The sequence below is a fragment of the Passer domesticus genome, chromosome 20 (genome assembly GCF_036417665.1).
Source record: "Passer domesticus isolate bPasDom1 chromosome 20, bPasDom1.hap1, whole genome shotgun sequence".
In the NCBI taxonomy this organism is placed as follows: Eukaryota; Metazoa; Chordata; class Aves; order Passeriformes; family Passeridae; genus Passer; species Passer domesticus.
This window is the reverse complement of record NC_087493.1, coordinates 3,673,375-3,694,996: the sequence shown is the minus strand read 5'-3', so window position 1 is coordinate 3,694,996 and position 21,622 is coordinate 3,673,375. Positions and strand designations below refer to the sequence as shown.

The window sequence follows — 21,622 nt, the reverse complement described above, 5'->3', positions numbered from 1 at the left end:
TAATTTGGTTTTGTCAGAGAGATCTCAAAGTCAAGAATCACATTTGCAGATGCTTGGGCAGTTCATGAACTGCTGAGGCTGCCCAGAGGTTGTACAAAGTTAATGATGCAGAACAAAGCCTGCTGACATCCAAACTGCAGGAGGCACAGACCTGCTGCTCTCCCATCTCCCTCCCTCTCTCTGGAGGTGTGAGCCTTGCAGGGGCTTTTTTTGTCCCACTTCAGGTACTCTTTTCTGTCTCCCAGGTCTTGTGGGGCAGACCTAGAACTGTTTTCTACTGCATTAATGGCTGTTCTCATTGGAGCTGAGGAGAAGGAGAGTCCTTGAAGTGCAGAGACACCTGAGCAAGGAGTTCCCAACAAATATTGTCAGCAGGCTGCTTAAAGACTTCTTGCCCTGCTGTTGAGGTGGAGGTTAATCACTGATCTAGGACAGAACTCCCTAGGCTAGAAAAGAGAATGCTGAGTTCAGCCTGGCTGGGTGGCAGGAAGAGCACCATCATCAATGTCAGAATTTAACCAGGGTATCCTGTTTTTTTCGAAATGTGGAGCCTGTGGTTCAGCCAACACAGGAGAGCTGTGTGACAGAGCTCTGATAATCACAGCCTCCCTCACGCTGAGCTCGTCAGCACTGACTCAGGAGGTAAAACGTTCCCAGTGTTGCCCCTTGGGTGTTGGGAGCCTTCCAGCTGGGAGCCACGCTGGGAGTCTGACGGGCTGTGCTGAGCAGGCACGTCTGGCAGATGGAGATGGATTCCCCCACTGGTCTATCTGTTAGATCTGGCCACTTCAGGGCATTTTTTTCTTGGCACTTGCTTGCTCTGTTTTGAGTCTTAGCAGTCATTTTCTTCTTCAAAGTAACATATGGAAATGGTTTGGGATCTGCCCATAGCAAACTGGTTCTGCACTGGGGACTGTTTCACACAGCTGACGTCAGCCAGAGTGAAGCCTGCACACAGCACCTCTCGGGGTCCACAGGGCGTCTGAGCCCATGACTCATGCTGGGCTTACAGCAGGAAGTTCAAGCACTGCCTTTCAGACTCGTTTTGGATCATATCAATTCCTTGCTCTGTTTCTTTGTCACTTTCATGTGGCAAAGTTACAGATTTTACACTGTAAAACTCATCCAGAGGCTCAGACTCCCTGACAAACACTGCATTGCTGAGAGACAAGTGTCCTTCTGTCCCTGCATGAGGGGACACTGAAGTGTCACACTGAAAGCTGTCAACATCCAGAGTTTGACCTGGAACCCAGACATCCTCAAATAATCTATTGTTAAAAGAGAATATATTTTTGTGTGTTTGGGTTTGTAATCCTTGGATCTTCCTGTGAATCACTGTGTGGTGCTGTGAGCCAAGGTGTGCAGCACCAAGAGAGGGTTATTTTCAGTGCTAGTTAAAGCTTAAACAAGAGACAAGGAGCCATGCCCAAAGGATACAGTGTGAACTCTACCTCTGGCACCTCATAGTCCACAGAGAGCTCACAGGTTTTAATTCCTGATTTTCTGATGTAAATTTCAGGGCTGTTTGGGATAATGGCAGCTTCTGTTTGTGGATGAAACCTTTCTGTGCCACTAAAACTTCTTCTTTCCCCATTCACTCCAGCCCAGCACAGCACACATGCTGCAGTCAGTGATCAGGAGTGTTCCAGGTTGTGCTCTGCCCCTTTGAAACCCCATTTGTACCTCATGGGTGATGGGCATGCCTGATTTAACACCTAAATCTGTGTGTGTGACAAAACCACGGGCTGCTTCAATCTGCCACTTGTTTGATTCATTTGGTTTCAACCCCAGAGGCTGCTCCAGGACTCTCTGCTCACAGAACATGGTCCTGAGTTGGGTGGTGCCTTCAGAAGCCCCTGGCACTGCAGCTCCTGTGCAGCACCCCACAGGCACTGCTAATTTGGCTGTCACTGACCTTTCAAGCAGCTCTTTCTGCACACAGCAGGGGTGGCTGACGTCTGTGCTCTTGTTTCCCACCTTGGCTCACACACTCTTTCCCCCTGAGCTCTCCTCTGCTCTCCAGCAGCCACAGCCCTGGGCAGCAGATTGCTCCATGAGAAACTGATGCATGAAGTTGTTTGAAATCAAAGTTGTGGGAATAGCGCTGACGGTAATGCCAGTTATTTACTCAGAAATGCTTAATTAGATGGTTAAGACCAGGATCTGACTTTAATTCAGACCAGACCAAACGGGACAGGGCTTTGTTTGCTTTTCATTTCCCTTACGTCTTCGGTGGTGTGAGAATTAACACGTGGGGACGTGGGAGCATCAGCTCATGGGAGTGTGATTTAACTGTGAGAGATAACCCGTGCTGACTCACTGGGGGAAGCTGTGTCCAGTGGCTTCACAGTTCTCCTCCTGGAAGCTGGTTCTGTTCCTCTCCTGGCTCCAAGACTCCAGCAGGGATTGCATCAAGCACAAAGGAATACTTGTTTCCCTAAGAAAGAGGACGTTGCAGAACAGGTTTTACACACGGTGTTCCAGATGGGATCTATCCCAAAACAGCACCAGGACTTGTCCAAACAAGGAGCAGTGAGATGTGACACTAGCAGGCAGCTGGTAAAGAAAAAAGGGGAGGGAAAAAGCCGAGAAAGAAATGTGTAGGTGGGAATGCAGATGATTTTTTGTGGTGTTTCAGTAGTTTTGAGTTACAGAAGGAACTGTTCTATAACCAGGTGAGCAAGTAATTTGGTATTTCAATGCTGAGAGCGTTTCACAAATATTAATTACTCGTATTTATAGTTTTTGTAAAAGTCCCAGCTTTGAGCTTAATATCAGGACATCCTGGACCCTGGCTTCTAATTAATCCAGATCAGACAGAAATGATCAAAGATTTGGGGAATGTGAGCTCAGGGGCTGGACTGGGTCTGTCAGAATTGCAGGTCCAAGATCTACACCCAAAGATATTACCCTTTATTTCTCTAATATAAGAGCTAATGAACAAGAAACCCCTCAGCAGGTAGCTCCTGATGGCTTGTGTGTCACTGCACAAACACCACTATCTTATATCTTCACTGTGCATTATGTGATTCTCCCATATAAGGTTAAGCACAAGCTGGCTGAAATGATGTAACATTAGAGTAAAAAGCTGAGTTATGTTCTGTGTTGCAAGATCAGCAAACACACAGGTCAGGGCTCATTTTTAGGGCTCATTTCTCCTCCCCAAGCCCAGGGAAGAGCTCTGCCTGTGCCAGCACAGCCTCTATATAAAAATAATGTAAATGATTTCTTACAGCTTAGAGTAGACAAAGGGAATGGAGTCAAAGGGCTCATCTCAGCATAAAGACACATGAAGCAACTCCCATGAGGATTTACATCGATTATAGTGAAATCTTTGCCAAACTTGAACATCGTTTATTTCCCTCCACCTATAACAATCTCTGATCTTTTAACCGTCTTTCCAGGCCGGGGATTGCCAGCATCCACTGTGGAGTTGATGCCCCGGCGGATCCCGCTCCCCTCAGGGCTTCCCACTCCTCTCGCCATTCCAGCTTCCCTCAGGGAATCCCCCTCTCCTCAGGGTTTCCCACTCCTAAACGCTAGCCCCAACCCTAAACCCTCCCCTCAGGGTTTCCCACTCCACTCGTTATTCCCTCTCTCCTCAGAATTTCCCACTCCTCCTGACCATTCCCTCTCCCCTCAGGATTTCCCACTCCTCTCGCCATTCCCTCTCTCCTCAGGGTTTCCCCCTCCTCTCGCCATTCCCTCTCTCCTCAGGGTTTCCCAGTCGTCTCGCCAGTCCCGCTCCCCTCAGGACATCCTGCTCCTCTCAAAGGATCCCTCTCCTCTCGGCCATTCCCGTTCTCCTCAGAGGATCCGTCTCCTCTCACCATTCCCTGTCCCCTCAGGGTTTCCATCTCTCGGCCATTCCCACTGCTCCCGACCATTCTCTTTCCCGTCAGGGATTCCCGTTCCCCTCAGGGTTTCCCACTCCCTTCGTTCTTCCCTCTCTCTTCAGGGTTTCCATCCCCTCTCGGCCATTCCCGTTCCCCTCAGGGATACCCACACTCGCCATGCCCGTTCCCTTCAGGTGATCCCTCTCCTCTCGCTATTCCCGCTCCCCTCAGGGTTTCCATCTCTCAGCCATTCCCTCTCTCCTCAGGGTTTCCCCCTCCTCTCGCCATTCCCTTTCCCCTCAGGATTTCCCGCTCCTCTCGCCATTCCCGCTCCCCTCAGGGTTTCCATCTCTCGGCCATTCCCGCTCCCCTTAGGGGATCCCTCTCCCCTCAGGGTTTCCCCCTCCTCTCGCCATTCCCTCTCCCCTCAGGGTTTCCATATCTCAGCCATTCCCTCTCCCTTCAGGGTTTCCCACTCCTCTCGCCATTCCCTCTCCCCTCAAGGTTTCCCGCTCCCCTCAGGGGATCCCGCGCCCCTCAACAGACACCTCCTCCCCCCCCACCCGTTCCCGCCAGCCCCGCGCGCCTTAAAGCCGCAGGCTCCTCCCGCGCCGCTCCCCAGCCCGTGCCGGCGCCGCGCCCACCGTTGCCCCTTTAAGGTTACCGCGGCGACGGGCCCGGGCGAGAGCGAGGCGCATTGACGTCACGGCGGGCGGGGCCCGTCCGGCCGGTCGGTTTCCGGTGCCGCCGCTGCAGCGAGGCCGCGGCCGGGCCGGGACGGGCGGGGGTCCCGGCGGAGCCGCCGCAGGTGAGCGGGGCGGGGGCAGCGGCCGGCCGGCCCCGGGGCGGCGGCGGGGCTGGGGGCGGCGAGAGCCGCTCGGGACGGGCGCGGAGCGGGAGGCTGCGGCCTTGGGGCGGGGCCGGCCCGGCGGAGGGAGCGGAGCCGGGGCCGCGGCTCCGGGGCTGCTGCGGGGACAGCGGCGCCTTCTGGGGCCAGCGCCGAGGGGGCCCCGCGGGCCTTTGGGCCGGGTGGGCTCCGTGTCCCCTCCCGGGGGTGCCGGCTCGGTGCCTCCCCGGTGGCCCCGGGTGTGAAGCGGCCGCTGCGTGAGGGGCCGGGCTGGGCGGGGCGGCCACGCCTTGGGGAAGCTTTGGGAGTGTGCAGGAAAAAAAAGGCTTGTAGAAATAAATCCCGGAGTTTTCATTTTGCCCGTGATAGCGCATTTCCTGCCCCGGTGCTGCCCTTGTGGCGTGGCCCCGGGGCCGCTCAGGGAGCGCTGACCTTCACCGTGAGGGCTGCCTGAACAAAAGGAGTAACTGCAGAACTTGTGGGCGCCTTGGGAGCCCCTGGGGAGGCCGCGCTTTGTGTTTATGCAACGCGCAATGCACGTGTGTGTGTGCGTGTCCTTGAGCCGGGATTAAGGGTGACAGGCACGGCACCTGGGTGAGGTGTTGGGAATTCCTTATTAACTCCAAGCCCTCTGTAATCCCCAGCAGCAGAATTCGGAGGGGCACGTTGTCGTGTTGCCTCTGTGCCCTGGCTTTTCCTGCTGCTGCCTCAGCAGGATAAAGCCCGTGAGGTGACTTCAGTGACTTGTCATTTCTCAAAATTATTTTGACTGAATCCGTTTTTTCCCTTTCAAAAGCTGATCCCGGGATCAACATATCTTACTGCATATAAATAAGCTGTTGCCACACTCCCTGTACCAGGTAACTTTCTTTATATTTCATCCAAAAATGCCCTGAGAAATTATTTCCTGTTTCTTTTAACTCTCACGGTGTTAATTTTCTTATGAAAAAAATGACATGAAATGTGTGTCCATATACCTGTACATGTAAAAAATGTATTTTGAAATGGTTTTATAACCTTGTGGTGGGCTGAGCCAGGCTAGATGCTAAGCACCCACCAAAACTGCTCCATCACTGCCCTCTTCAACTCAGCAACAGAAGGGAAATATAAGGAAAGGTTCCTGGACTGAGATAAGGGAGAGATCACACACCATGTGCCATCATGAGCAAAACAGACTCCACTCGGGGAGATTGGTAATAAATTCAACTAATTAAATTTGAGTAGGATAATGAGAAATAAAGCCAAATCTTACAAACATCTTCCTGGCCCTCTCCCTTCTTTCCAGCCTTAACTTCTGGTGTTCTCTGCCTCCCCTCCCCTCAGGGATGGAGATTGCAGTCAGTTGTCTCTGCTGCTCCATCCTGCTCAGGGAAAGACTGCTCTCACCTTCCCCATGGGAGACAGTCCTCCATGGACTTCTCCAGTCAGTCCTTCCTGCAGGCTGCTCTCCAGCCTGCTTTCCCTTCCATGGTCACAGCTCCTGCCAGAAAACCACCCCAGCACAGGATTCCTGTGGGGTCACACTGTGCATTCCCCTGCTCCAGTGTGGGGTCCTGCACAGGTTCCGTGGCTGGATCTCTGCTCCCCCGTGGATCTCCAGGGGCTGCAGGAGGATCTCTGCTCCCCCGTGGATCTCCAGGGGCTGCAGGAGGATCTCTGCTCCCCCATGGATCGATCTCCAGGTTCTGTGGGTGGCTCTCTGCTCCCCATGGACCTCCAGGTTCTGTGGGTGGCTCTCTGCTCCCTGGTCTCCAGGGGCTGTATCACAGTCTGCCAGGAATCCATGCTCCAGGGCCTGGAGCCCCTCCTGCCCTGCCCCTGGGGGCTGCAGGGCTGTTTTTCCCGTTTATTCCCACTCCTCTATCTGGCTGCAGTAGCCATTTCTCCTCCCTCCTCAGATACACTGTCCCAAAGGTTCTGTCACTGTCACCCAGCCTCGGCCAGGGGCAGTTTCATGCTGCAGCTGACTGGCATTGGCTCTGTTGGACATGGAGGAATCAGCCAGCAGCTTCTCACAGAACCCCCTGTACCCCGTGCTACCCAAATCTGGAAGTGGAAACCCAGCACAAACTTGAAAGGGGAGAAAAATCTGCTTAAGAACATTTCTGGAAGTGTCATAGCTGAAGTCTTTAGAAAACCTGGCATCGTAACAGATGTTTAAAGCTGTACTCTTCACCATTTCCAGTTGCAGAGGTATTTTTGGATTGCAGTGTATCCATGAAATAAGTGATGAGCTATGAGCAGGTTTAAATTACACAGGAGCTTTTCAGGAGCGATGCCTGTAATCCATAACTTCCGATAGCAAACTCTGCCCTGACATTTGGCTTTGCCTCCAACCCTGAGCATGTTCCACTTCCGAATGCTGGTCGTGCTTGGCCTCTCACATTTCCAGCTCCCACCCACCTCTCTGCTGGCCCTCGTCCATCCCCATGACCCCACACAGACCACACAGCTCCTGACAGGAGCCTCCAGTCCTACAAAATCCTCAGTTCAAGCAGCAGAAGTTCAGGTGGGATCTTCCCTGACTTGGCTTTTCCTTTTCTGTCTGTGGCCATAGAGCCCTCAGAGTTTTGATTTCTGATTTCTTTCCAGGTGCTAAATAAGTTCCCAGCATTTTCTTTAGCTTAGTTACTGCTCTGGTAGGTAAAGGTGTTTTTTTACTGTGGCATCAGTAAGATAAAACAGCATAACTTTGTTTTAGGCAGCAGCATCTTTGTTTTCAGTAGTTATTTATTTTTTAACCTTCCCCTTCTGTTACGTTCAGCCATGGCAGCTTCCAGCAGCAGCAGCAGCGAGGAGGAGCGCAGCCTTCGGGAGTGTGAGCTGTACATCCAAAAACACAACATCCAGCAGCTGCTGAAGGATTGCATTGTGCAGTTATGCACAGTGAGACCTGAAAGACCCATGGGATTCATCAGAGAGTACTTTGAGAGATTGGAGAAGGTAAAAACACAGAACGGGAGGGCAGGAGGGTGGAACAACTTCTGTTGAAATGTATCTTTGTCATTTAGGGGCTGAGCTGCAGATTTGACCAGTTGTGTTGACTGTTTGAAATTGGAAGTGGTGCTTTTAAAAACAGATCCTGTTTTCCAGTAGTTTGTGCACCTCTGTCGTACCAAAGCCTGTAGGACAAACCATAAGTGACAAGGAGACTTATCCAGCTGGGATAGAGCTGTGATCCCAGCCAGTGCTTACTCATGGAGGTTGGTACACAGCACACATGGGTGTGTCTGGAGCTGGAGAACTCTGGGGATTGACCTTGCTGGATGCTGCTGAGGGCATTGGGATTCTTATATTGATTTCAGTAATGTGGCTAGAGCACAGAATGGTGCCAGTGGTATTATCCAGGCCTAGCTGAAGATAAATGAAGTATTTGCATTGCAGATCTCTGGAAGAGCAAGCCTGTCTGTCTTCTCTTGGCAGTTCAGTGTTGGTGTCCCTCTTGTGCTTGTCCTGAGGTCCCTTTGGTGTTTTTGTTGTTGCTGGGAGCTTTCTGGGGTCTTGGGAATGATTTCACACTCTTCTGACCTGTTAATTTTATATATTGAAATCTAAGCAGGTAGGAAAAGGAGCTGCAGTGGAAATGGAAGATTAAAGGCTTGTGCAGAGGAAAGGCTGGATACAACTGTACTCAGAACATGGAATTAGTAAATAATGCAGCAGTGACCTTGTGCAGCACTTGTTTGCAGGTGATGCTCTCAGTACTTGTATAGGGCAGTTAGATATTTATTTTTTGTTCTAATGAGTTACTAACTGCTGATATAAAGAAGAAGGAAATTTACATTGGAGATCATAAATATGTCTTGTGGAAATTGTATTTTAATGGAAGTGTTCAGGATAAATACTAGAAAATGACCAAGGGGTGCAGACTACCTGCTATAACTCATAATTTATTTGGGGAAAATTTTGCTCATGAAATTAAGAGCTCTGACTTTTTTTTTGGTTGCGTGTCTCAGCAGCCAACCAGTGAATAATGAGGTTCTTAAAAATCCCTTGTCCCTGCCTGTTACAATTACTCCTTCCCCTCCTTGGATTCTTGAGTTTTGAAGTACTGCTAGATTGGGAATTTTAAAATATCACCACAGGTATCTATAGACAAAATTCTACCAAGTAAACAGCATTACTGTGCTTAGAATAAATCCTAAACCAATCCATATGTGGGGATGTAAAATGGGATTATTTGGGTGCTTTTGTGCAGTGGATTTATGGTCAACATGCAGTATTTAGGAACTTAATTTGTTTTTTAGCAAGATAGCAAGTCCAGCTCTGAGTTTAATGGCATGGATGTTGGAATTGAATGAGTTGATGATTTTATTCTGGTGCACATTGGCTCTCTGTGTGCTTGGTCAGCCTACTCTGAAGCTGAAAATAAAACTGGTTGGGTAATGTTTTTTCCCCTTAACTTGCTCTCACAGTTTTGGTCAGGGTCTTCCCTCATGGTTTCCAAGTGCCCTCTAGAGCAGCTGTAGCTACAAGTGAAACTGGAGCATTTTTTGTTGCCTCCTAGGGTTTCAAACTTGCTGCAGCTTCCCGTGGCTGGTTTCCCCACTCAGCTGGGCTGGCTGAGGTTACCCAGGTGCTGTGGTACCTGCTCAGCTCAGTGAGCATCCTGTGCTGGGCAGGAAACTCCTGACAGCCCTGTCTGGAGAGCACAAATGCTCACTAATGTTATTAACCAGCTCCAGCCCTGAAACTCACTCTGCTTCACTTCCCAGAATCGTGTCTTTTACACCTGTAATAAAGCAGAGCAAGTTTTCAATGTGCTTTCTGAATTTTCCTCTCTGACTGGATCTCAACCTGATTTTTTTTTTTAATGAGATTGATTTTTGAAGGAACACCATTGAAGAGTGAAGTGAGCTTGCTATTTTCTCTCTCATTCTCTTGACAAGTCATCTCTTCCACTGCACACAAACAGAGCTGATTCACTGTCATGTTATTAAAATATGTTGAAGAAATTTAAACATGCTTTAGAATTTCTGTTCAGAAACATTAAAATTGCTGCCTCCAAGATGTTACAGCTACTGTAGGAATTCAAATGTCCTCTTCTGGGTTATGAGAGCTGTTAGATGAATCTAATTACTACTCGTTGATTGTATAAATGGTTTTATTTTATCTGTTTGTGGTGTGCTAAGGCCTGTGTTCTCTTTGCTGTGCAAACATGTGTGGTAATAGCAATACCTGCTGAAAGCTGTAATAGCTCTCCAGTGCTGGGCTGGGCTGTGTCGTGCAGCTTGAGCTGTGGAAATTTAATAGAGAGATCATTATTGCAGCCTGGCAGGTGAATCCTGGCTGTTGGACATGCCTGTCCTCTGGAAGAAGTGCATGCTTGAAATACTGTGTGTGATGCAGTTCTGTGCACATCAGGCTTTACAGAAAGCTGGAATTAGGAAGTGTGATGGACATGTAGTCACTGTCCCTGTTCCTCACCACCTGCCCTGCTCAGATATCTGAATATTTTCCCATTTTTCTAAGTGTTTCTTTTGCAAAACAAGCTAGTTTAGGAGGATACACTGTGCAGTTGTGAATTTATGGCAGAGCTTTTTAAAAATGCTTTTATGGCTTCTGAATGTTTGGGGCTTTTAAAATGAAATACTAATTAACCAGAGGAAGTTGAGCCTGTGTCTGGTGCAATGACAATTAGCAGGTTTTATTACAGTGTACATAATTCTGAAATTGTGAAGGTCTTCTTCAGTAGCTGAAAGACTTAAATCTGAGTATGTGAAGCGTCATCACTTCAGTGTTACTTGGAATAATTGAAATGGACTTAGAAAACATTGGTTATTTGTCAGGAAAAATGAGGCTTGCAGTTCGTGACTGAAAATTGTGAACTGCCTCATCAGCTGAAAGACCAGATCAGCACTTGGATGTAATAAATAGATTATTCCTGAATCTTTCTCCAATCCTGGGAATGTTTATACTGATGAGTACAGAGCAAACTGAGTGTCTTTATCCATGATATGTTTAATGTGAGGAGCTTCTAGACTTAAACAGGTTTTCCTCATAAACACTAGCTAAATCCAAAGGTATCCAAGGGAATAACAACTGCCAGCCTTTCTTTAGGTCCTGCTGTAATTATTCTCTGATCTATTGGTTTAATAAATGGGGGTTAGTGTCAGAAATTGTAAAAGGTGTCTATTAAAATAATGAAACTGAGATTATAGGATGTCGTGGCACAGGGCTGTCTGGCAGTGTGTAATATGAATATCTGGAGATTTATATGTAGTTGATACAGTGATGTTTGGATAATCTTGGAAGTCTTTTCTAACCTCATTCTATGGTTATTCTGTGATTTGTATCAGGGAGAATCTTATTGGTGAATGTGTGTATGGACTATTTAGAATAACTGGTGTATTTTAAATTAATACATTATTTACCCACATGTAACTTGTTTCTGTGTACATCCCCTACTTAATGTTCTAAAAAGAAAAAGTTAATATTAAATTTTGGGTCAGACAGAAGTTACCAGTTATAATTTTTTGTGTTAGTGCAGTTTCCTTCTCCCTGAGTGGGGTACTGCCTTGAGGGGTCTCTTGAAGAGTGTTTTGGTAACAACTCCTTCACTAAATGCTGCTGAAGTGCTTCAATCTCTGATCACAATATTTAATATTTTATGTGATACTGGAAAAAAACCCAGCAGCTGATGTTCACTTATTTAAAAGTGTCTTTTTTTAATGGGTTAAGTATTTTGTATGTGAACAAACACATTCTGTGGTTGATGGTGGGGCAGTTTACACCAAACACTTTTTACTGCTCAGGCTGTTTTAAATTTAATCTCTGTTGAGACTCGTTCCTCTAAAATCAGAGGACAGAAATGAGTTTTAAATACATTTTGCTCCCATGGCTGGGAAATGTGGCACCTTCTGATCAATGGGCAAAGAGCAGGAAGTGAAACGTGAGGCTGTGGGGCTCCTTGGCTCTGGGAGGGGGGCAGTGGAAACTCCAGGAATGGGCATCCCATGGCCCTTCCCTCAGGCTGGTGCTGCTGTCCAGAGCCTCTGCCCAGCTGGGATCAAGGACACTGGGACAAACCCAGCTTTTACAAGGGCTGGAGCTCTGGGAGAACAGATGAGTCCTTGTTCTTTTACAGAATGTCCCAAACCCCTGTTTCCTAACACTGGGAAAGTCATTTGAGCTGTTCTGATGTCAGTGCTCTGACTCCAGGGTTGGCTGTTTTGTTTTTAATCTGATTTTAGTTGATTGAGGTGAATATTTCAAAGAATCAGATTTCTTTGTGTCAAGTTAATTAGAATTTATGTTATTGTAAGTACCCTGCTCTTCTAGAGTATCACTACAACACAATAAGTAACTGAAGGAAATAAGGAAAACAAGTAACCCTGTGCAAGGTTTGCATGTGGTTTGCATAAAAAAATCCCACTTAGGCCTCTAGCATCCTTCCTCCAGCTCTTCTGAAAGCAGTGTTCATGTTTCTTTCTCCCAAAATAAATGTTGGTTAATGAGTATCAAGTTGGTCCATGACTCAACCTCTTTCAAAAGCTTCTCATGTAGCATGGATTTCTGAGGAATTGCTCCTCTGTCTTTCAACTCCAGAAAGGCTTTGACACCTCGCAGCTGAGGGGAGGACTTGGGGGTTTGCAGCTGGGGAAGCGCCTTCAGCATTTGAGGAATGTCCTCATCACCTGTTGAATACACTGGCAGAAAGCAGAATCAACTTGTTCACACCAGTAGTTTAATAAATGAAGAATAACACAATAAAATAAACATCATTGTGACGTGACTGGTAGGAATGAAAGGCACATCTACCACGTGTTTTGGAAGGCCTTTGATCTCGGATGCTGCAGTCTCCTGTTTGCCTTAATGTGGGAATAATGGTACACAGGAAGCTCCTGGTGTTGGCAGGCTGGGCTGCAACATGATACATCACTGCTTTTTTTTTTTTCCCTTTGGATTATGTGACACAAACATGTCTTCCTTCCTGTTTAGGAGGAAACAAAGCAGTTGTTGAATCAGCTGAAGTCTGGTTCTCGCTCCGACTCCCGGGAGGATGAGATCTCCCCTCCTCCCCCCCTCAACCCTGTGGTTAAATACAGATCACGACGTGGGGCCATCAGTGCAGAAGTCTACACAGAAGAGGATGCTGCCTCTTATGTTAGAAAGGTGCTCTGACTCTTAAACCTTGCTCAAAATTACATCCACAATCCAAGAGTATCTGAACCCACCTTCTGTCCAGGGCATTAAATAACACCAAGCTCCTGGAGCCTGTTATGTCCTAATTGCTGTAAAAAGCAGACCTGTGTGTGTGGCTGTTTAACTGGAGGACAGAATAACCCATCATGCAATTAAACCATTCATGCATTACTTAGACCTGTTCCCTTTGAAGTCATGTATATTTAGATGTGCATATATTTAGATATATAGAATGTGCTTGCAGTTATTTGGCAGCTGCAACAACATTTGGCCTAATGGCAGAGCAGGCTTGCTGCTGTTCCCAGGAAAGCACAGGTTGAACAGATACTCGTCCTCCTGCAAAAAAACTTACAAACTGAGCATGGAATTATGCTTTCCAGTTGCATAAAGTAATACAAGATTATATTTTCCTTGTGTTCAAACTGTCTGTAAACATTTACTATATTTGGGGTTGTATTTATAGTGCTTGAAAGAAAATGGAAAAACTCAGCCAGTATTTTGTAGCAATTTAAGTTGTTTATTTACCATGGGAAATGCAGAAATTTTTCATGAGAAAAATTAACCATTTGCTTTCTCTGATCCTTCCCTAGGTTATTCCAAAAGATTATAAAACCATGGCTGCTTTGGCAAAAGCAATTGAGAAGAATGTGCTGTTTACCCATCTTGATGATAATGAGAGGAGGTAGGAGGAAGTCTTGGTGGGGTTAAGGTTTGTGGGAGGGCAGAGTTCAGAAGAGCTAAATGTGTCACAAATCTGCAGTGGTCAGTGGAAGCACACAGAGCTCCAGCAGCATTGTTGGTGGGTTGGGGGGTACAGATGTGTGGAGTTGTGCAGGTTTTTGTCTGATTTGTTGTCTTTTCCTTCAGTGACATCTTCGATGCGATGTTCCCCGTCACTTACATCGCAGGAGAGACTGTCATCCAGCAAGGCAAGTGACACTGTTTGCTCTGGGAGTCATTTGGGATGGGGAGCTGGCTCTGGCCTAGTGCTCTTAGTTTGTGTTTATTTTTTAATATAAGAGCAGGCTCACTGCAGCCACACAATTTCGTGTTGTGTTCCCTGAAGCACTTTATACTGAAGTGAGGAGTTGGAGTCACTGGAGGAGCATGAGGCTTCCTTGCAGAGATTATCTCTTGGGAATATGGTCCTTTGAGGACTCTGTAGAAATGTTATGTCAATTTATACATCCGGTTGGCCTTTCCAGTAATCCTGGAATTGCTGCTGATCTGGGTACCAGTAGATGTCCCCTTTCATGGGGCTGAGAGGAGTGTGAAATCAGCAAAATGTGATGTTTCACCCTGCAAACTGCAAAAATTTGCCAACCTTGTTGGAGTCTAAACATCAGTGTTGGCAGTTCTTTCTGAGTATATTCAGTTCAGTGTATATTCAACTTTTTTTTTCTTCTTTAGGTGATGAAGGTGATAACTTCTATGTTGTTGATCAAGGAGAAATGGATGTAAGCATTCCTGGTAGTTTATTGATAAGTTCATTTCTAGAAGAAGAGTACTTTGATATTTGTAGGCCTCTTCTACAGACCCTGCCTTTAGCAGCTTGCTCATTTTAAGTTCTTACTTACAGAAGTTTGTTTTGCCCCTTAACAGCTCAGTCTGGTTGCACAGACTGAGTTTGAAAAGGAATGATTTGGACACAATACAGATGTTTTAAGCATGCAGGGTGGAATTGAGGTGTGGGGCAGGCTTTAAGAACAACCAGACTTTTTATTTTCCAGCCCAGCTCATTGACAGCTCTTTATGACACAGACCTTGTTGAGATGTTATTTCTCAGGAGTCTATGTAGAGTCTGTGCATGAGATGTAGAAGAGAATCCCTTTGTCAATGAAAATTCAAATTGTGCTGGGGTTGGAAGCATTGATAAAACCCTGAAATGATCAGCCTTAGTACAGATGTGAGAATTTCCGTGTACTCCCAAGGGAATAGAGGGCAGCAGGAAGTTGAGGGGTGTCTGACCATGCTCTGCCTTCCAGGTTTACGTGAACAGTGAGTGGGCCACCAGTGTGGGTGAGGGTGGCAGCTTTGGAGAGCTCGCCCTCATCTATGGCACCCCCCGCGCTGCCACCGTCAAAGCCAAGACCAACGTCAAGTTGTGGGGCATTGACAGGGACAGCTACAGAAGGATCCTGATGGCAAGTAGCCCTCAAAACCTGGATTTATCTTTGGGGGTTATGTATCTTGGGTGTCTGTCCTTCTGCCTGTCCTTTGCTGCAGTTATTTATTCCAATCCTGCTGTCTGTTCAGTAATCAGAAAGCTGATTACTCAATGTGCATCTCAGGCGCAGGGCAAGGGGGGAATCTTGCGTTAGTGAGCAAAACAATGCCAGTATTAAACTGAGCTGAGACTCTAATAAGGCTGCAATAAATGCTGAGTACTTTAGGAATGTTGCTCAACTGGAATATTACTGAGAGAACTCAATTTCAAAACATTTCATCTTGTGGGTTTGGGGTCTGTGAGACAGAACATTGTGTGTCTGGTTAAATTTGTTTGTGTCTGGAGTTTTATTTAGAGTAGAAAGAGAACTCACTTTGTGTCCTTTCCTTTTTTTTTTAATAGGGAAATACTTTGAGAAAGAGAAATATGTATGAGAAATTCCTTAGTAAAGTATCTATATTGGGTAAGTGAGCAGATTTTTGTTTTGGAGTGGAATCAGTTGCCACATTGTCATGAAGCTGCTACCCAGCATTATGATGATTACAGGCTGCTGTGGTAACTCATCACAGCTACTTCTCTGCATCAATCCAAACTAACTCAAGTTCAGGTCTTGATCACTGATGCACAAATGCAGGCAGAAATACACTGACCTCTGTATGAATACAGAGCAGAAGGTGTAATTTGTGCCTTGAAAAGACACTCCAGTAATGAACTTTTAACTCTGCAGAATCTCTGGACAAGTGGGAGCGTCTCACTGTGGCTGATGCCTTGGAGCCGGTACAGTTTGAGGATGGGCAGAAGATTGTGGTCCAGGGAGAGCCAGGAGATGAGTTCTTCATTATCTTGGAGGTAAGCAAGCTCAAAATTAAAAGCTCAGAACTTGACTTCTTTTTATTGTGTCCCTAAGCAGGCACTTGGAGAAGAACAAAACATAAGAATGTACTTCCAGAGAATCACTAAAGAAACATCATCTTGCTGGACATGCAATAACTGGGATTTAGTTTTGCTGTTTTCACAAATGATACTTCCAGAAAAAAAGTAACAAGTTTCTGAAACTTGTTACTTTTGAAACTGACTGTAAGTTTCTTTTTGAGGGTAGAGACCTGTTCTAGATAGCTAGTAATGTCTTATTAGTGTTCTATCTGGTGGACTGTGTTTTTTCTGATTTTTTTGCTAGTCATACTATAATATTTCTACAGTTCTGAGGAAAACCAGGAAGAAGTCACTGCTGTAGATATGTAAATGTTCAAGATGTCTTATGCTTAGAGGGGAGAGGAGCAGTTGTTCTTGTACAGCAGTTAGGTGAACTGTGCAAGGACTGTGAAGTGGCTTTTTTACTGAGGCATCCTAACAGTTATTTCTGCAAAGCAGCTGATTCTGTGTGAAATGCAGTGTTTGGAGTGGTGCTGGAAATTGCACTTGTTTGACTGCTGTCGTTTATTGAAGGGCACAGCTGCAGTGTTACAGCGCCGGTCAGAAAATGAGGAATTTGTTGAAGTGGGCAGACTGGGACCTTCTGATTACTTTGGTGAGTTATGTTGTGCCAACTGTGGCTGCAGACACCACTGTCACCATTTTGTCTGTGCTGTGTCAAGGTGGAGATGAGATGGATTTGCTTAATTGCTGTTTTGGGCTCCTGTGGTTGCTCTCAGTGTCGGGTGAGTATCAGAGTCACCTGGCACTCAGGTGTGCACACAGGATGTGATTGTTGCACACTGCTTCACTGTAAAAGATGATTTGGCCTGACCTCCCTGCCCTGAGCGGAGCTAAATTTCTAAATGACATGGTATTCCTCAGGGCTGTGTCCAGTTGAGTTTCCTGTGTCTCCAGGGATGGAGATCCCACAGCCTCTCTGGGCAATTTCATTCTCTGTCTAACCAGCCTTGTTTGTGCAGAAGCTTTCCCTTCATGCCTGACAAGAATTTCCTGTTCTGCAGCCTGTTGCTTTCTGTCTGTGTTTCCCTGTGCAGCCTGGGTTTGTCTTTGTAGTCACTCATTACACAGCTGAAGACAGCAGTAAGATAAGACAATTCCTTCCTTGGCCTTCTGTCTCCAAGTCAGAAAGGAACCTGGTCAGAACCTGCTCTTTAGTGGTTAAACACAGCCCTCTCCCTCTCAAAACCCCTAACCCCCATTTTGGGTAGTTCCTCTCTTTCCTCTTGCTAAAACCTTTTGGTTGTCCAGGTTTTCAGCTCTGTAGATGATGTAAGCAGCAAATCCTCTGCAAGGCCTGAATTAGGATGGACTTGAGTGCATGGGCTCTGCCCAAAGGCCTGCTTGGCTCAGGATCTTCATTCTGTGTCATTTCATGTTTTCTGATATTTCCCTTTGTGTTCTCTTGAGTTTCCCACTCTAAATATTATCACGGTCATTGTGTCCAGGTGCTGCAGACCTTTCCTTCAGGGTTTAACTCTCTCTTAGAACCTCCTTATTCTTTAGCAAGCCTCTCTTTTGGAAGCTGCTGAGTTCAGGAGTTTGGGCACAGAGGAAAAGTTTTCCTCATTTCTTTGGAACATCCCTTCTGATAATGCAGGCAAAAGTGTTCTCCAAGGAACACTGAGTTCTTTCCTCAGTCCTGAACATGGAAAGAGCTCAAGTCCAAAGCCAATCAAACAAACCCCAGAGTTGCTGCTCTGGTTTCTTCCATGCTTGTTGTAGGAATGTTAGGGGTTGTTTCTGTTGCTGATAACAGGGGCTTGTTGAAAACTTCATTTCCAAACATGTTCAGCAGTTGAAACAAAGCTTTTGGCGTGTTTGTGCAAAACTTAAGAAATGGGATCCAGTGGGACTTCAAAATGTTCCTTTTCCACAGCCCCATGACAAAGTCAGAGTTCTGATTCTGGTCTGCAATGGGTCAAAGGCTTCTGTCTGGTGCATGAATGTTTTATTTGTTTGTTTACTTCAAAACCTGTTCTTGTTGTCCTGAGTTTCCTAGAAACACCAGAATTGAGCAGTACTATTAGAAAAATAACTACTTGTTGGCTAGGAAAATGACACTGTGAATTGAAACATGACCTTTCCTCAAAGAGACACAGTATTGAAAATTTTTTAGGCTTTTTGCAGAGAGACTTGAATGTGGACAGGCTTTTTAATAACAAAATCAACAAGCAGGTATTTTTTAAAACTACCTTCACAGTTGCTTTTAATGTAATTACTTAGGTACTTGTTCTGAGCCGTGCTAAAGCCTGAATTACCTTCTCTGCAAGTTCAAGTGGAGAAGGGTCATTTCTTTGCCTCTTTTCCCCATTGATTGGTAACTCTGCTGCCTGTCTCTGCTGTCCCAGGTGAGATTGCTCTGCTGATGAACCGTCCTCGTGCTGCCACCGTCGTGGCTCGTGGCCCCTTGAAATGTGTGAAGCTGGACCGGCCCCGCTTCGAGCGCGTGCTGGGCCCCTGCTCGGATATCCTCAAGAGGAACATCCAGCAGTACAACAGTTTTGTATCACTGTCTGTCTGAAACCCTCCTCCCTGTCCAAGCCATGCTTCACGAATGCAGACTGCTTCCTTCCCCTTGTGCAGAGCCACATCACCACTGGCATTTACAGCTTCCTGTCCAGTTAAAAAAAAAAAAAAGAAAAAAAAAAAGAAAAAAAGAAAAAAAAGGGAAAAAAACTGCTTATCATGGCACTGTCATTAATTTAGAGCATATTATTTCTGTGCTCTCTGTCCCATTAAATTAATAGAAAAAGTTCAGTGGAGACATTTGCTTCTCTCTGTGCACCAGTGTCCAACTCAGGCCAGTGCTCAGCAAGGGAGAGACCTCCTGGCACCACGCCATTGCCATAGAGTGAGGAGGTGCCAGTAAAGGGGGGAAAAAAAGTTCTTTTAAAGGTGTTTCTCAAATGATTGGACAGATTTTAAGGCTGTGGTCATCACCTGCTGTATTTCTTTTCACATGAGAGCTACCCTTGTAATTGAGCTTCTTGGGGCTTGGGGTTTTCTGGGTTTCGTTTTCACTTTCTGGGTACTGTAATCCTGGGTTCAATCGTGAGGCATCAGCTGCTAAGAAAGCCACAGTTGGAATTTACCAGTATAATTGTTCCTGTGTCTGCTGGTTTAAGATTGCTTAGTTCTGTTCTTGTCAAGTGTAAATCAAAAGCTTTCCAGGTTAATAGTTCTGGTGAACTACTTCAGCTGTTGATCCATTTGCTGACTTGCCGCAACTGTTCTTTTCCACTTGTTCTTTCTCCAGCCATAGATTTGCCATTTAAAACTCTTCCTGTTCCAAGTGGCAAGAACCAAATGCTCCATGAAATGCCTGACTTTGGTCTCTAGTACATAGATTGGTGTAAGAATGGTGCAGCTGTCCAGCTGTTAGTACTGTTTGAGTGCTTAGATTGGTGTAGAAGTCAAAAGCAAACATTTGATTTTCCCTGTGAATTGTTCTCTTAATTCTCAGTTGACTTCTAAAAAAATCACCATCAGTTCAAGTGACCCTTTGTTACCAGGGAAAATAAATGCTGAGTGTTTTGGCCAGTATCAGTTGCAGGTGACAAGGTTGCTGGTTTATAGAGCTCCATTGTTCTTGGTAGAGAATGTGAGGCAAAAAACCTGAATGTTTGAACTTTCCTGCAACACTCAGTTGTTTTAAGTTTTTAGAGCTGTCAGTTCATGATTTTAAAAATGGTTCACTATAAGTCTAGTTCAAAGCCAAAAGGTGCATTCTCTCTTCTTGCTTATGGAATTTCCACCACACTTATTTAATCCTTTTTTTTTTCCCCCCCAAGTTCAATCTGTTGCGGAGTCTTAAATGTATTTCAGTATTTCCCAGCTTTGTGTTCCATTACTCTGTGCTCACCAAGACTTCCCAAAAGTTTTTACTGAATTCCACGGTTCAATAATTGTAGGCAATTTTTAAGGTTTCCTTTAAACTGTAATTTATATCAAGTAGCATAGGTTTGTATTTGGGAGTGACAGCAAGCAGTTTGGCATTTGTTGTGCAACTACTTTAACGATGGAGCCCTCGTTTTATTTCCTTTCTGAGGTGCAGTGGATGCAAATCCAACGTTTTCCCAGGCGTGGAGAGAATCAGGAAGAGTCTGCTAATTCATGCAGAGTAATACTGAAGGTATCAAGCCTTTACAAAAGGTTTAAGGGTATTTCTGAAACTGAAATCCCAGGAAGGGGATTGAAATGCTTGTGGTTTGAGTTCTCTATTCAAGAGATGTTGAATAGAGGATTTCTGCCAGAGTCCTTAAGGAATAAACAAATGCTACCTTGTTTAGGTTCTTTTTTTTCTTCCTTTTTTTTTTTTTGTAAAACCTTTTTCTTAAGTTTTGACTCTGCAGGTTTTTTTCTTCATATGTGTTTTGTGTTACATTGAAGCACCAAAAACTGTGTAAACCAGTTAGAGCTCCACAACAAAAATGCACATTTTTTTTATATAAGGCTTTCTAATCAAGTTTCACTACTGCATCTTTTTAGCTTGCTGTTTACTCCCTTTTGTAGTTTTACCTACAAGATTTTAAGATAAATCAGCTAAGTCTGAGTTAAATATTAAACACAGTTATAGCTTTACCTTTGTGTGCAATTTCAATATGTTTGAAACCACAATTGGCATAGTTTTGCCTTAGCTAACATTCAGGGCTTTAGAAGTAATTTTTTGCTAGTCTATCTTCAGCAAATTGATGAAGTCTATTGCCCTAGGAAGCTATAGTCAACCAGAGGACCATTTTTGTATTGTTACCTGACTATAAGTCTGATTTACTGTATGTGCTAATATATTATATTATATTCCTTTTGTTATAGATTGTCCTAATGGCAGGTAAAGCAATAAAATGATTTAAATTCTTAAATGCAATCAGCCTCTTTTATTTTATTCCCTGCCCCTTCGTCGTGTTTTCCTTTGGCTTTAGAGGATGTGTTATGAATGAGGCAGCAGAAAATAAGCAGCTTAATGGATTAGCTTGGTGTAAACTCCAGAGGGGTGAGTTCAGGTCCTGGCTTCCCCCTGGAGAGCTCAGCCTCCACGTGCCAGCCTGGGAATTCCTCTGCACTTGGACCTGTGTCCTGTTTGGCTTCTGGCAACTTTCATCTCTCCCAAGGTGTTCATTCCCAGCCCAGCCATGATTTTTGGATTTCTAAGTTGGCTGCTCCCGTCTCTGCAACCCCTTAATGAGCATGGGATGGATAATCATGAATAAGTTGTGGTGGGAAATGGAAAAGGGGAGTTTCCAGCTGTGGGGAAGCAGGAAAACAATTTGAAGAGTGACCTGAAGCAGCTCAGACTTGGATGTGTTTTACAGGCAGCTCCAAGAAAGCTGAGTCACCCAGCTTTGAAGGCCCAGCAAAAATGGATCTGTCATGTAGAGGAGAATAAAAATAAGAAGAACCCTGAACCAGCCCTTTAAATATCCATGGGTTACTTTCCTTTACCTGCCCTCCCTTTCCCAATCCCCTCCACTGAAAAAAACAGAGCTTTTATTATCTAAAGTGAAACTTTAAACCCTCCACTTCCAGCCTTATTACTATAAATACATACTTTATAACTACAACTTAAATTTAAGCTTATCTTCTGTTGCCATTGCTTCCTGTTGAAGCAGCAAACAGTCACCATTCCATGGCAAAAGATGGAATTAATTCTGGGTTTGTCCTGTGTGGGGAGAGCACAAAAAGTCACCGGTAGAG

The 21,622-nt window shown here is 45.5% G+C and overlaps 1 protein-coding gene across 2 annotated transcripts; it reads left to right on the top strand.

Moving 5' to 3' along the window:
* Nucleotides 1-4,514: 4,514 nt before the first annotated feature.
* On the top strand, nucleotides 4,515-20,795 carry PRKAR1A (protein kinase cAMP-dependent type I regulatory subunit alpha). Of its 2 annotated transcripts, XM_064395180.1 has the most exons (12): nucleotides 4,515-4,644; nucleotides 5,480-5,543; nucleotides 7,448-7,626; nucleotides 12,625-12,798; nucleotides 13,419-13,510; nucleotides 13,696-13,757; nucleotides 14,239-14,285; nucleotides 14,814-14,972; nucleotides 15,398-15,458; nucleotides 15,723-15,844; nucleotides 16,442-16,523; nucleotides 18,280-20,795. In XM_064395180.1, the coding sequence occupies exons 3-12, from the start codon at nucleotides 7,450-7,452 to the stop codon at nucleotides 18,450-18,452; spliced, it is 1,149 nt and encodes a 382-aa protein (XP_064251250.1). In that variant the 5' UTR covers nucleotides 4,515-4,644; nucleotides 5,480-5,543; nucleotides 7,448-7,449; the 3' UTR covers nucleotides 18,453-20,795. The 2 variants fall into 2 exon arrangements, with proteins under 2 accessions (XP_064251250.1, XP_064251251.1); XM_064395181.1 differs by lacking the exon at nucleotides 5,480-5,543 and having other exon boundaries at nucleotides 4,526-4,644.
* Nucleotides 20,796-21,622: the final 827 nt, after the last annotated feature.